The sequence below is a fragment of the Schistocerca serialis genome, chromosome 5 (genome assembly GCF_023864345.2).
Source record: "Schistocerca serialis cubense isolate TAMUIC-IGC-003099 chromosome 5, iqSchSeri2.2, whole genome shotgun sequence".
Taxonomy (NCBI): Eukaryota; Metazoa; Arthropoda; class Insecta; order Orthoptera; family Acrididae; genus Schistocerca; species Schistocerca serialis.
In genome coordinates, this window is record NC_064642.1 from 246,024,691 (window position 1) to 246,039,996 (window position 15,306).

At 38.3% G+C, this 15,306-nt stretch overlaps 1 protein-coding gene across 5 annotated transcripts in view; it reads right to left on the reverse strand.

Annotated features, from left to right (window-relative positions):
* Positions 1 to 15,306, reverse strand: part of LOC126482298 (transcriptional protein SWT1) — a 342,452-nt gene that overhangs the window by 135,206 nt on the left and 191,940 nt on the right. For all 5 annotated transcript variants that reach the window (XM_050106316.1, XM_050106313.1, XM_050106314.1 and 2 more), the window contains 2 exons: positions 10,647 to 10,851; positions 1,952 to 2,070 (listed from right to left, as the gene is read on the reverse strand). In XM_050106316.1, the coding sequence (XP_049962273.1) occupies positions 1,952 to 2,070; positions 10,647 to 10,851 (324 nt within the window). The remainder of the gene's footprint in view (positions 1 to 1,951; positions 2,071 to 10,646; positions 10,852 to 15,306) is intronic.

A 15,306-nucleotide genomic window follows, 5' to 3' on the forward strand; every position in this document is an offset into this window, starting at 1 on the left:
ATCCTTGCTCAAAACTACTTCTCCTTTGAAGATAAAACTACAAACAAGTGGGCAAAATGATTAGACATGAAGCTCTCATTAATAATGAGATCATTAGAGGTTAACACATGTTCAGATTGGACAAGGATGGGGCAGGAAATAAACTGCAGCTTATTCAATGAAATGTACCTGGCTTCTGCCTTGGCTGATTTACAGAATCAATGAAAAACCTAAACTGGATGTTCAAACATGGATTTCAACACCATGGATTTCCTTATCTACAAACATGGAGGTGGACCATCCAGCAGAACCCTTACAAGTTGCTCAGAATCCTAAACTTCTCATATAGTTAAGTTTCATATAAGGCCAACCAAGAACAAAGAGTGCCAGAAGTCCATTACTTTCTTGTACCACAGATATAAAGATGTCCTCCTTCCATCTCTGAACGACACCTCTATAGTGATTCTTCTCTTGATAAGGTGAATGTCTCTCTCAAATATCCACAGCTGTTTCCCCTCAATGATGTCTAAAGATAAAATTCCCATGATCTAATACTACAACCACATATTATAGCCAGCCAGAAACAACCACTCCCTCAGTACACAATACCTCCCTGAAACGAAACGACTGTTCCACATCCTCCAGTAGTAAACAACTTTACTTCATTGCATACTAAAATGAAGAGTTGACCACTTGTTGAATTAACATCACTAAATTGTAGTCAAGGGCAAGTTTAATCACAAAATTGTAGAGCATGTTACTTGGCACAACTTGATTGACTTCAATGATACTCCAGTCCCTGTCATACAAATTCTCCTACCTCCTCCTCTCAAAATCAACTTTTCTCAATTGTGAAGATGGAAACTGTCCTTACATACATTATTTGGTCCACAAATTCGCCTCACCTTGAAACTCACTAACACTTTCTCAATCTACCTTTGTGCCCTTCCTAGTCCCCAGTACTGCTCAAATCATATTTCCTGCTGCACTCTTCCCCCTAAAGCTTCTTCCCTAGTACTGTTCAAATCTTATTTCCTACTACACTCTTCCCCCTAAAGCTTCATATGTCTCTTCTTGGTCCCATGATTTTCATACATTGCTTGGCCATGTATACTTTCGCCACTGTTTTCTTAGCTTATCCTTGTGGCCCACTAATCCTCCACTCCCTCCCAAAAGTTCATCCCCATTGCTTTCATGTACAAAATACCATTAAACGTGGCTGCAGTTAGACGAAATTCTCTAGCCCCTCATTTTCACCCCACACCCCTCCCACATTCAACACATTCACTCAGTCCAAGACAACCACCCACACCAGTCAAGTTACAGTATGAGATAGTATCTTTGTGCTGTATGAATATGTCCTAAACAAGAGTGTAAATTCAGAAACTGAGCTACAATATGGAATTTTTTGTTAAAATATGTATCTACTACTCAATGCTTCTCCCATATAGTGTGTTGCCCTTTGATCTTATACTATTGTTACACAATAACTACTGATAGCTTGAAATAATCTATATTGAACTAGCAAGCCACTCAGAGTTCACATGGATAGCATCTATGGCCAGATGACTCGTTTATAATATGTAGTGATATACACAACCCTTCCTCCTGAACCAGTCTATTTATTAGTGAAAAATGTGTCAAAATCCCTACATTAATTCCTGAGATTAGCTCTGGCATACAGACAGAAAAATGTGATGGGGGACTTTAACTTATAATATGTATAAGATGTGGACTAGTCCATGTTGATTAACTCCAGATGAGGCTTCATGCTCCTTCAACAACAGTTCTTTTACACAATGAAAAACATTAACAGCCCGCAATACACTAACCACTAATCTAACATCCTCATAGAGAGAATTGCAGGTAGTATTAAGTGTGCCCAATTAACTAAAATAATTTATTCAATATTTCTAAGAAGTGCCATGAACTACTTATTGACTAGTGTAAGCATAAAGTTGTGACAAAATACCTCTAAATATAACTGTGCTTCTTTTATCAATTTACTGTAGAGTGGTTTCACAAACTCAGAAGTAAGGCGTGCAAATCTGATTGCAATGTTCTTCACATCTTCTATGGATATTCTACAACCTGTTTTGAAAAAAAGACTGAAAATAAGTATAATACTCAATATTTTAAATATTTGTAACAGAAGACGAATATCAATTTATATACTGGTAAAACAGTAACGATTGGAACAAGGTTTCTAGATACACCTTTTTAAAAACACCGTTGTTTCACTAGCTATTGTATTTTTTTAAACAAGACTTTTGACAGGAGAGGAGCAGGAAAAATGATAAGATCTATTGGTTCTGAAGGAAAGCAGAAATTGCTCTAAATAGTGAATATGGAGAGTAAGCTTGTGCAGAAGACTATTCAAATATATCAATTGACAAAGAGCTGAAATCTGAAACTTGTGGCAGATTAAAACTGTGTGCTGGATCGACACTTGAACTAAGGACCTTTGCCTTTTGCGGGCAAGTGCTCTACCATCTGAGCTACCCAAGTACGACTTACAACCCATCCTCACAGTTTCACTTCCACCAGTACCTCGCCTCCTACCTTCCAAACTTCACAGAAGCTCTAATGCTAAATGTTTTGCAGGAGAGCCTCTGTGAAGTTCGAGTCTCGGTCCAGCGCACAATTTTAATCTGCCTGGATGTTCGCTATCAGTGCACACTCTGCTACAGAGTGAAAATTTCATTAAGGGTAGCAGTTTTAATCTTTGCTGTTACCTAACTATAGATGTAGAATAATTTGGTACACCTTTCACATATACACTACTGGCCATTAAAATTGCTACACCACGAAGATGATGTGCTACAGATGCGAAATTTAACCGACAGGAAGAAGATGCTGTGGTATGGAAATGGTTAGCTTTTCAGAGCATTCACACAAGGTTGGCACGGGTGGCGACACCTACAACGTGCTGACATGAGGAAAGTTTCCAACTGATTTCTCATACACAAACAGCAGTTCACCGGCGTTGCCTAGTGAAACATTGTTGTGATGACTTGTGTAAGGAGGAGAAATGCGTACCATCACGTTTCCGACTTTGATAAAGGTCAGATTGTAGCCTATCGCGATTGCGGTTCATCGTATCGCGACATTGCTGCTCGAGTTGGTCGAGATCCAATGACTGTTAGCAGAATATGGAATCGGTGAGTTCAGGAGGGTAATATGGAACGCCGTGCTGGATCCCAACGGCCTCGTATCACTAGCAGTCAAGATGACAGGCATCTTATCCGCATGGCTATAACGGATTGTGCAGGTACGTCTCGATCCCTGAGTCAACAGATGGGGACATTTGCAAGACAACAACCATCTGCATTAACAGTTCGACAATGTTTGCAGCAGCATGGACTATAAGCTAGGAGACCATGGCTGTGGTTACACTTGACGCTGCATCACAGGCAGGAGTGCCTGCGATGGTGTACTCAACAACGAACCTGGGTGCAAGAATGGCAAAATGTCATTTTTTCGGATGAATGCAGGTTCTGTTTACAGCATCATGATGGTCGCATCCGTGTTTGGCGACATCACAGTGAATGCACATTGGAAGTGTGTATTCATCATCACTATACTGGCGCATCACCCGCCGTGATGGTATGGCGTGCCACTGATTACACGTCTCGGTCACCTCTTGTTCGCATTGATGGCACTTAGAACAGTGGACGTTACATTTCAGATGTGTTACGACCCGTGGCTCTACCCTTCATTCGATCCCTGCAAAACCCTACATTTCAGCAGGATAATGTATGACCGCATGTTGCAGGTCCTGTACGGGCCTTTTGGATACAGAAAATGTTCGACTGTTGCCCTGGCCAGCACATTCTCCAGATTTCTCACCAATTGAAAACGTCTGGTCAATGGTGGCCGAGCAACTGGCTCATCACAATATGCCAGTCATTACTCTTGATGAACTGTGGTATCGTGTTGAAGCTGCATGGGCAGTTGCACCTGTACACACCATCCAAGCTCTGTTTGACTCAATGCCCACGCGTATCAAGGCCGTTATTACGGGCAGAGGTGGTTGATCCGGGCACTGATTTCTCACGATCTATGCACCCACATTGCCTGAAAATGTAATCACATGTCAGTTCTAGTATAATATATTTGTCCAATGAACACTCGTTTATCATCTGCATTTCTTCTTGGTGTAGCAATTTTAATGGCCGGTAGTGTATATATCCAAGACTTGAGTAACAATTACTCCATCATTATTAGAAGCTATTTCCCCCACATCATGAACCTCCTGATGGCATTTTTGGAAAAAATGTCATATTGTGTTTACCAGTTCCTTTTTTTTCCCTAAGTTTGTATCTGGCTGCAGACAATTTTCTTAATATTTCAAAGTCCAGAGATTTAAATGTGTTTCAAAATGTAATACTATGTTGGTTCTAATCAATGTGTTCCTAATTTGACAGTCTGTAAAGACGTTCCTCTTCTGACACAATACTATTAATATTTGGATAATGGAAATCCCTAGTGGGAACAGTAATCAAAGTTTAGAATTAGTGATCTCTCATGCCCAGCTGATTGTTATGTGACACAAGGACAACACATATAATTTCAATAGTTTTCAAGCTAACATTCAATAGTTTTCAAGCTAACACTCCTTTTCCCAGTTTAAATACTCATTCTCACACACAAATTGAGACAGAGACCTAAAAAAAATCACCCCTATCTATGACGATGTGCTCCATGGGTGGGTATCTAAGTGGATGTGAGTGGCAGCGTGTGCAAGAAGCAATAGCTCACAATCTACTGAGAGGTTTCTTGTTGTCATAAGTATTTGAGTATCATATATCAATCAGTTACAGATGAGCGGTTACCTAAAGGTAACCACGCCCAAGTATGAGTTTTAGAAATGAGCAGAACAAACATGGATGGAACAATGAATATACTTGCTTGATATTTTCAAAATTTCTTGAACTGTCCTCCTCAATTTCTAAGTTAGTAATTCCACCCCCTACATTAAACTCAGAAGATGGTACACCACTAACAAAAGACGATATCAGAGTTGTCATTATAAAAATCTAAAAAACAATGCAATTGGAGAAGACCTGCTAATAGAACTGCTGAAATCCATGGAGCCATTTACCCTTGGTGACCTTCAATGAGTCATTGGCAACATCTGGAAAACTGATAAAATCCCAAATGAATGGGAAACCGCACTGATCCATCTGCTTAACAGAGTAGATAAGAAGAGACTAACAACCACAGAGGCATGATCCTCCACTCAATTTCTCGATTCATTCTCTTAAGTGTATTTTCAAATAGAGTACAGGAAATCCTGAACAAACAACTAGGTGGATGACAAGAAGGATTTAAAAAAGCTGCTCTGGTCCTGAAAAGATCTTCAACTTTTCTCAGTGCTTCTCAGAACATTATACTACTATTTAAAATGAAAAACATTTCCTATTGTTCCACAAAATTATATCTATTTGGTGACAACTGAATATCACAAACACAGATGAAAATGATGTGCAAATTCCACTAATACTATTTGTAAAGACGACACAAAAATGTCAGAGTGTTTAAATAGGAAATCAGAACATTTTTGACCACATAGAAATAATTGCATTAACTAAAAAAAGAGGGATAAATGAAGCATTTATGTGGAGATACATTTAACAATTAATGAGAAATAAGAAGAATTTACAGCCTGAATCTAGTATTTGTAATGAAAACTCAATTTAACAAAAGAGAATATGGGAACTGAGTGTGATCATTTAATACTAGGATGGCATTTGTGTCTTGTGTTTGTTCATTTGCAGTAAGGTCACTTTCTTCTTTTCTTAATCTCCCACTTCCCTCATGTTCACATAGCATAACAGCAAAGTTCTGCCTAAATGACCAATATACAGTTTCTCATACTGCTTGCAAGTACCAATGGTTGCAATCTGTCTTTACTAATGAACAAAAATTTTTATGTGCTACTGGTATTATAAAATGCAAGTCTGTAGTAGCATGACTTTAACTCTTTTGCAAGGCTGCCTAAAATGTTGCCAATATGAGATTTTGCACCAGGCTTGGTAGCTACTGAGTGACTGCTGTTGGCCAGCATACAGAAGTGGTGTAATTTTATGCCTTTTCTTTTTTTTAGTAGTGTATTACCAATCACAGCAGAGCTATAGCCATTGCTGGATAAAGGAACAGATAAGAGGCAATGCACCAGTGAATGGAAAGCTACATGTCTGCGGCTGTGTGGATGCTGGGAGCTTACAGGGATTACCATATAAGTAGCTATGTTTTTTCTGTAAATGCTAAACAAATGACTTCTTGCATTAATATCTATATTAAGGTCCAATAATGTGGCCTCAGTTGCCTGAGACTGCAGTCATGTGTGTGCGAGCTGTGTTGGCGGGAGTGTGAATGGGTATGTTTGTCATTTAATTTTGACGAAGGCCTTACTAGCCGAAAGCTATATTTGTGACAGTCTTTTTGTTGTGCCTCTGTTATATGGTGAGTAGCAAATTCCTTTTCACAATATTGTTACATTCCATCCTGGATTTTCCGCCATTTCATTAAGATCCAAGAAAGTTATGGAAGAGCCACCCAGCTCTACTGTAAACTGAATTTGCTTATGTTGTGAGTTTAAACGCTGTAGTAATCTATCTAATTGTCAAATAGTACCAGTCCACAAACACAGCAAATTGTCAACATATCTGAATCAGTACTTAATTTTGCAATTCAATGAATTTAATGACTCTTTCTGTAAGAAAATTTGTTCAAAATTGTCCAGAAAAGTTTTTAGTTAATGTAACTATTTCTATGTGACAAAAATATAATATTTTCCTACGAAGACTCTCTGCCATTTTTGTATCTTTTAGACAAAAATATCTGTGTATGTGGCACATCATGTTTATCTGTGCTTGCGACATTCAGTTGCCTCCTGAAGATGGTCTGAGAAGCCAAAAGCCCATTCATGACCAAATAGATACAATTTTGCAAAACATTAAGCAGCATTTTTTTCTTTTTTCATTTTTAATATTACAATCAATAACCTGCCACAAAAAGCTGAGTAACAAGAAAATTACACAGTCTTTCAAAGACTGTACTCAATACAGTGTGCAGAGATACCAATAGCAGGACTTTGGAATCTAAACAAGCTAGTGCATACAGCCACAGAGACCCTACCAAATAAAACTTCCAAGATAAATATCACAGGCCAGGTCTCTTGTCCCTTCAAAATTAAGACTAGAATGAGACAAAGTGATAGCCTTCCTCATTCCTATTAAAAAAACACACTAGTGCAATTTGGAATTCAGATCTGGAGATTGACGGAAAATCTAACCTGCCAGTGGAAAAATTGTCAATTGCCTGGCATTTGCTGATGACCTTGCAGTGTTATAAGAAAACCCAGAAGAAGCAAACATACAAATTAACTTCTTGGGAAAGACTGCAAAGCAAAGAGTACACAATATCTCAGTTAAAAAGACCAAATTTATGACAAATTACTGACATCGTGCAAAATTTATATTCCTGGAAACAAAGATAGGGCATACAGAAGTGGTCAACAAGTTCCAGTACCTCACAGAGTCTATACAGGAGAATGAATTAAAAAACAGCTACTGGGGACTCAAAGCAAGAGCAGAAGTATATTAGGAACAAAGCCCAGATTTGGAAGGGTTTCAAGTAGATCTAAGAGAAGTGGATGAAATGGGACAGAAGAACAAATGAGGCATTATTAGTACACATGAGACAGTATGTGATAACAATGTTATGAAATGCCGTGCATAAAAATGGGATTTTTCTACAGCTCATCTCGGGTTCTGTTGGTGATAGAAAGATAGGGTCAAGGGTTTTGGATAGCCCTTGGGCTAGGGATCATATGCCTACCCAACAGAAGGTTAGTCTTACAGTAACTACCCTACAGTACAGCGTCAAAGTTTGAACGTTACACACTTTCTGCAGCTTAGTCAAACGGAGCACATCAGCTGCATTAGATGTGGCCTATAATGTACCTAAATGGGCTTATGGGGCCACAGCAAACCACAGAAAATTGCTCAAATTTTAGTGGTATGTTCTCTGGGCATTTATTTAGAAGTGTCATCTTCCCGTTTTCAAAAATCTTTATCCATTATTGAGTAACATCCCTAAAACATGGTTTGTAGGTACCAACACTAAGCTGCGGTTTCCAAAACGGCTATACGCAGCAAATGGCTGTCAATTTTGCTATATATTTCTATGACACCAATCTCCAACAACTTTGAAAATTTTCTTTACATCTTTATATGTTTCTGTGATAAAGAAATTCAAAGTTAACCTACTTGTACATGTAACATACACACATAAAACCCGACGTGAGAAGAAAATATAGTTTATTAAGAGACATAGCACAGAGAAATATGCTGTAAATTGTCTCTGTTATCATGAGAAAGTTCTGGGAACCCCATGTTGTAGTAATGAAGCACACACAAAATTTTTGTAGTGTAAAATTCAGTCGGAGGTGTAACGTTATTTGTATTTCACATAAGTACTCTATCAAAATTTTACAGCCTCATAAAGTTCTTTTCATATGAGTGCTGTAGCAGGGAAAAGAAGGTATAAGTGGAAAAATCCTCCTAATGGAGCCCAAAAAAGGTGAATATAGTACCCATCCACTCCTACTTGCTCATTCTCACTCACTCATAGTCCTAAACTCGTTACTGTTATCTCATTGTGTCTCTCGAACTGCCACTGTCTCCTGTCTCACAGCCACAGTCTCCTTCAATCTGTCCAACTACTATTGTCTCCTCTCACCCTGACTGTCTTCCACTTACTTCTACTATCTCATTCATTCATTCCTACTGCTGCTGTCTCTTCTCAGTGACACTAACTCTCTCTTCCATGTCAACAGCATCATATACTCTGTCTCTCATTATCACTGACTCTCACCAACTTCTATTATCTCCTTCTCTTTAGTCCTTTCCATTGATGCTGCCTCCTTTACTCTTTTCCTAGCACTGTTCTGTCACTGTCAACAATGATTCACTGCCATTGTGTTCCTCTCTTCCTCTCACACTACCACTGTCTTCTCCACTCTTTCTATACTACCCATAAACACTGTCTATTATCTTCCGGTAATTATTATTTTTCCATCTCTTTCCCAGTGCCACTGTCTCCTTCTCTCTCAACATTAAAAAGCATGTACACATATGCATCCCAAAATTTTTGGGAAAATTTTTTAAGGTGCTAAGGAAGGTAGAATGAGGTAGCTGGTAACCCACTTTTTGGCCAGAGTCTTTTAAACAGGAGCATACTGGCTTTTTTGTGCTCCAATAGGAGTATTTTTCCGCTGGTAAAGTTATTTCAGTCAACAGTCATAAAATGCTCAGAAAAAGAAATAACACTTAAGGTCTTAAATCAAAAGATAAAAAAACCAAAAACCAAGAAGACAGAAGTCATGGTTATAGACAAGAAGGGAGGTGGAGGTAAGACTGGCATAAAAATAGACAGAGAACAACTTGAGGAAGTAACCAAATTTTGCTATTTCAGTAGCACTGTGGAGGAAAACAACAGATGTTTCAAGGAATTCAAGAGAAAAATGTCAGTGGCCAAGAGTACCTTCTAAAATAAGAACAACCTTCTATTGGACAAGCACATCAGCTTCCAAACTAATAAAATATTTGTAAAGACCTTCATGTGGTATATCCTGACACACAAATGAGCAACGTGGAAACTAGAATTGCAGGAGAAAGCTCACCTCGAAGCTACGGAAATGTGGTTTTGGAGGAGAACTATAAGAACTATCTGGACTGACAGAAAAATGAAAAATATGATCAGTGAGGTGGGATGTTCTTCCCACATGGAGATGAAGAGTACCACTGAAGAGAGGAATCTGTGGATGCAGAGGTATGGCTCACCCTTCTAAAAATAAAAAAGAAGAAGAATACCAACTTTGACTGTCTAGTCATTATCAATAGCCCATAAATACTGCTTGGCTGATGGCTGCATCAGAACATGCTGAGAGTCAACATTTCATTGAGGCTCCTATTAGAAACTCACTTTGCTTGCAATAATAATGAAGTAATATGACGATTCTCAAGAATATAAAATTTATCTCATCATTTTCTACCAAAACTTTTTTATTTAATCAAAAGTCAGTGAGTAGTAATCCAGGTAAACAATGCTGAACTCAGCACATTGAAATTTTTAATTCTATAATCTCATAGCCAGTGTTGTTCGTCTTTACTCTTCTCATACTGTCGCATCCCACAAGATATTTCAAACTGCTTACGTAGAAAATGTAACCTTATTTACACAGGTTAGGCAGAATTTGCAAATATTTGTAATAATGGCTCAGCAGATGCCGAACTCCCACCACTTGCAGATATTTCTGATGAGCTAATCACTAATGAAAGGAACTGCAGTTCAACATGTCAATGCTGACATTATTATTTATAACTGTTATAAAGGCACATCATAAATTATTTTTCTACATATACTCTATGCTAGTACACAATAGCAAGGAAAAGCTATAACCAAAAAGAGAACAATGATGCAGTCTTTTCCATTTTTTAGTTAGAGTGAAAGTATGGAACACTAAAACAATAAGTTCAATTAATTCTGAGTAATTGACACTATATTTAAAAAATGAAACTTACGGATGGAAACACTACAGAAAAAAAAAACTGAGGTGAATGTTAAAGGTCATGCAGAATTTGGTAAACACATATCACCTTGATTTTTTTCATGAGGAGATTCACACAGTTTTTTGAGTTCCTTCACTGTAGCCAAGCTGTTTTTGCTCATTACCAGTCCGAACACAGCCATCCAGTGCTGCATCAGACAGGTAAAAATATCACTGAGAGAAAAAGGTGGCTTCACACAAATAACATCAATCCACTTGTCACCATATGCACTTCCCATTTCTTGCACAATAATCTGTAAAAAATTTATACATAAAAATACAAAAATAGTTTCGGTGCTAATGAGAACAAGAGAAGGAAACAGTGTAAATCTCAAATTCTCTGATCTATACATTTAATGTAGTCAGTCATCATCAAAGGAAGCCATCATTCCTACATTAGCATACATGAATATATAAACAGAGTTTCACAATACCACCAAAAATCTTCCGCTGTTATGCTTAGATGTCATTGGATCATTACAGATGAAAAACCAGTACTTCATTAACTAACATACTCCCTTTGCCATCAGAACAGGCAGGTCTTCTCATTCTGGGGTCTGAGTGACCTGGCCTTCCTCGTTAAGCTTACCCAATGTATCCCTCTCTCCTCCCTATGGAAGGAGCTAATTACTTCTGAAAGCTATGACAGTGTTATGTATTTTCACATGTGCCTGTCAGCAATAATGATATTTCACCTACTGAAGGTAAGTGATGGCTAGCAATTTTGTCTCTATTTTTATTCTTCTCAAGTGAGATTTCCCTCTGATACACTTTATATCATCTCATATTTCTTAAAACAAAATATTCCAATATTATATTTATTCTGTAAAAACATTAACTGTTTCTAACCCCCCCCTTTTTCAAAACTTTACAAGGAGAGGCTCCAGTAGTGGGACTGACTATCTGAAACCAAAAATATGGTTATGTAGGTTAACATCCCAGATACCACATCCTGCAGCCATTCACCCTCGGAGGCCCTTGTTTATGAGTAACTGATGAAAAACATTTCAGAATTTTGCATAACGCTCAGTAGCATTAAATAATTGGTTTCATACATAAGAGGTTGTGGGTTCCAGTCTCGGCAGGTAAATTATTGTTGTTGTTGTGGTCTTCGGTCCTGAGACTGGTTTGACGCAGCTCTCCATGGTACCCTATCCTGTGCAAGCCTTTTCATCTCCCAGTACTTATTGCAACCTACATCCTTCTGAATCTGTTTAGTGTATTCATCTCTTGGTCTCCCTCTACGATTTTTACCCTCCACGCTGCCCTCCAATGCTAAATTTGTGATCCCTTGATGCCTCAGAACATGTCCTACCAATCGGTAGCTTCTTCGTGTCAAGTTGTGCCACAAACTCCTCTTCTTCTCAATTCTATTCAATACCTCCTCATTAGTTATGTGATCTATCCATCTAATCTTCAGCATTCTTCTGTAGCACCACATTTCGAAAGCTTCTATTCTCTTCTTGTCCAAACTATTTATCGTCCATGTTTCACTTCCATACATGGCTACACTCCATACAAATACTTTCAGAAATGACTTCCTGACACTTACATCTACACTCGATGTTAACAAAATTCTCTTCTTCAGAAATACTTTCCTTGCCAATGCCAGTCTACATTTTATATCTTCTCTACTTTGACCATCATCAGTTATTTTGCTCCCCAAATAGCAAAACTCCTTTACTACTTGAAATGTCTCATTTCCTAATCTAATTCCCTCAGCATCAACCAACTTAATTCGACTACATTCCATTACCCTTGTTTTGCTTTTGTTTACGTTCATCTTATATCCTCCTTTCAAGACACTGTCCATTTCGTTCAACTGCTCTTCCAAGTCCTTTGCTGTCTCTGACAGAATTACGATGTCATCGGCGAACCTCAAAGTTTTCATTTCTTCTCCATGGATTTTAATACCTACTTTGAATTTTTCTTTTGTTTCCTTTACTGCTTGCTCAATATACAGATTGAATGACATCAGGGACAGGCTACAACCCTGTCTCACTTCCTTCCCAACCACTGCTTCCCTTTTATGCCCCTCGGCTCTTATAATTGCCATCTGCTTTCTGTACAAATTGTAAATAGCCTTTCCTTCCCTGTATTTTACCCCTGCCACCTTCAGAATTTGAAAGAGAGTATTCCAGTCAACATTGTCAAAAGCTTTTTCTATGTCTACAAATGCTAGAAATGTAGGTTTGCCTTTCCTTAATCTTTCTTCTAAGATAAGTAATAAGGTAAGTATTGTCTCACATGTTCCAATATTTCTATGGAATCCAAACTGATCTTCCCCGAGGTCAGCTTCTACCAGTTTTTCCATTCATCTGTAAAGAACTCGTGTTAGTAATTTGCAGCTGTGAGTTATTACACTGATAGTTCGGTAATTTTCACATCTGTCAACACCTGCTTTCTTTGGGATTGGAATCTGAAGGTATTTCACCTGTCTCATACATCTTGCTCACCAGATGGTAGAGCTTCGTCAGGACTGGCTCTCCCAAGGCCGTCAGTAGTCCTAACGGAATGTTGTCTACTCCCGGGGCCTTGTTTCGACTCAGGTCTTTCAGAGCACTGTCAAACTCTTCACGCAGTATTGTATCTCGCACTTCATCTTCATCTACCTCTTCTTCCATTTCCATAATATTGCCCTAAAGTACACCGCGCTTGTAGAGACCATCTATATGCTACTTCCACCTTTCTGCTTAGAACTGGGTTTCCATCTGAGCTCTTGATATTCATACAAGTCATTCTCTTTTCTCCAAAGGTCTCTGTAATTTTCCTGTAGACAGTATCTATCTTACCCCTGGTGAGATAAGCATCTACATCCTTACATTTGTCCTCTAGCCATCCCTGCTTAGCCATTTTGCACTTCCTGTCGATCTCATTTTTGAGACGTTTGTGTTCCTTTTTGCCAGCTTCGTTTACTGCATTTTTATATTTTCTGCTTTCATCAATTACATTCAATATTTCTTCTGTTACCCAAGGATTTCTACTAGCCCTTGTCTTTTTACCTACTTGATCCTCTGCTGCCTTCACTACTTCATGCCTCAGAGCTACCTATTCTTCTTCTACTGTACTTCTTTCCCCCATCCCTGTCAGTTGTTCCCTTATGCTCTTCCTGAAACTCTGTACAACCTCTGGTTTAGTCAGTTTATCCAGGTCCCATCTCCTTAAATTTCCACCTTTTTGCAGTTTCTACAGTTTTAATCTACAGTTCATAACCAATAGATTGTGGTCAGAGTCCACATCTGCCCCTGGAAATGTCTTAAAATTTCAAACCTGGTTACTAAATCTCTGTCTTATCATTATATAATCTATCTGATACCTTCTAGTATCTCCAGGATTCTTCCATGTATACAACCTTCTTTTATGATTCTTGAACCAAGTGTTAGCTATGATTAAGTTATGCTCTGTGCAAAATTCTACCAGACGGCTTCCTCTTTCATTCCTTACTCCAATTCCATATTCACTTAGTACTTTTCCTTCTCTTCCTTTTCCTACTATCATATTCCAGTCCCGCATGACTATTAAATTTTCATCTCCCTTGACTACCTGAATAATTTCTTTTATCTCATCATCATACATTTCATCAATTCCTTCATCATTTGCAGAGCTAGTTGGCATATAAACTTGTACTACTGTGGTAGGCGTGGGCTTCGTGTCTATCTTGGCCACAATAATGCATTCACTATGCTGTTTGTAGTTGCTTACCCACACTCCTATTTTTTTTATTCATTATTAAACCTACTCCTGCATTACCCCTATTTGGTTTTGTATTTATAACCCTGTATTCACCTGACCAAAAATCTTGTTCCTCCTGCCACCAAACTTGCACTAATTCCCACTATATGTAACTTTAACCTATCCATTTCCCTTTTTAAATTTTCTAACCTACCTGCTCGATTAAGGGATCTGACATTCCACGCTCCACTCCATAGAACGCCAGTTTACTTTCTCCTGATAACGATGTCCCCCTGAGTAGTCCCCACCTGGAGATCTGAATGGGGGACTATTTTACCTCCAGAATATTTTACCCATGAGGACGCCATCATCATTTAACCATAGAGTAAAGCTGCATGCCCTCGGGAAAGTCTATGTAATATACCTATTTGAATGCTATTGAGTGCCACACAAAAGTTCGAAACTTCTCACCCCACAAATGATGCCCCGCCACGGTGAATGGCTGCAGCTTGTGATGCCTGGGATCTTAACCTACATTACTGTACAGATGGTTTCAAAATGTTGATCCCACCACTAAGGACCTCTCCTTGTTACTTATCTTAGATGATCATTCAAGTAAAACTACATTTACAGCAATTGTAGAGTTAATGGTGACTTTTGAAAATTTTGACTGGAACACACTCTTTGACATTCTGAAGGTAGCAGTGACAAAATACAGCAAACAAAGGATTACCTCCTATTTTGTACAGAGACCAAACAGCAGTTATATGAACTGAATCACATGAATAAAAAGCAATAGTTGAGAAGGTACTGAAACAAGATTGCAGGCTATGCCCAATGTTATTCAATCCGTACATTGACCACCTCCTAATGGAAACCAAAGAAAAATTTGAAAAGGGAATTGAAGTTCAAGGAGAAGAAATAAAAATTTAAAAGTTCGACTATGTCACTGTAATTCCATCTAGGACAACAAAGGACTTGAAAGACGTGTTTAATGGAATGGATAGTAAAGTGGGAAGAAAAAAAAAAAAAGTACA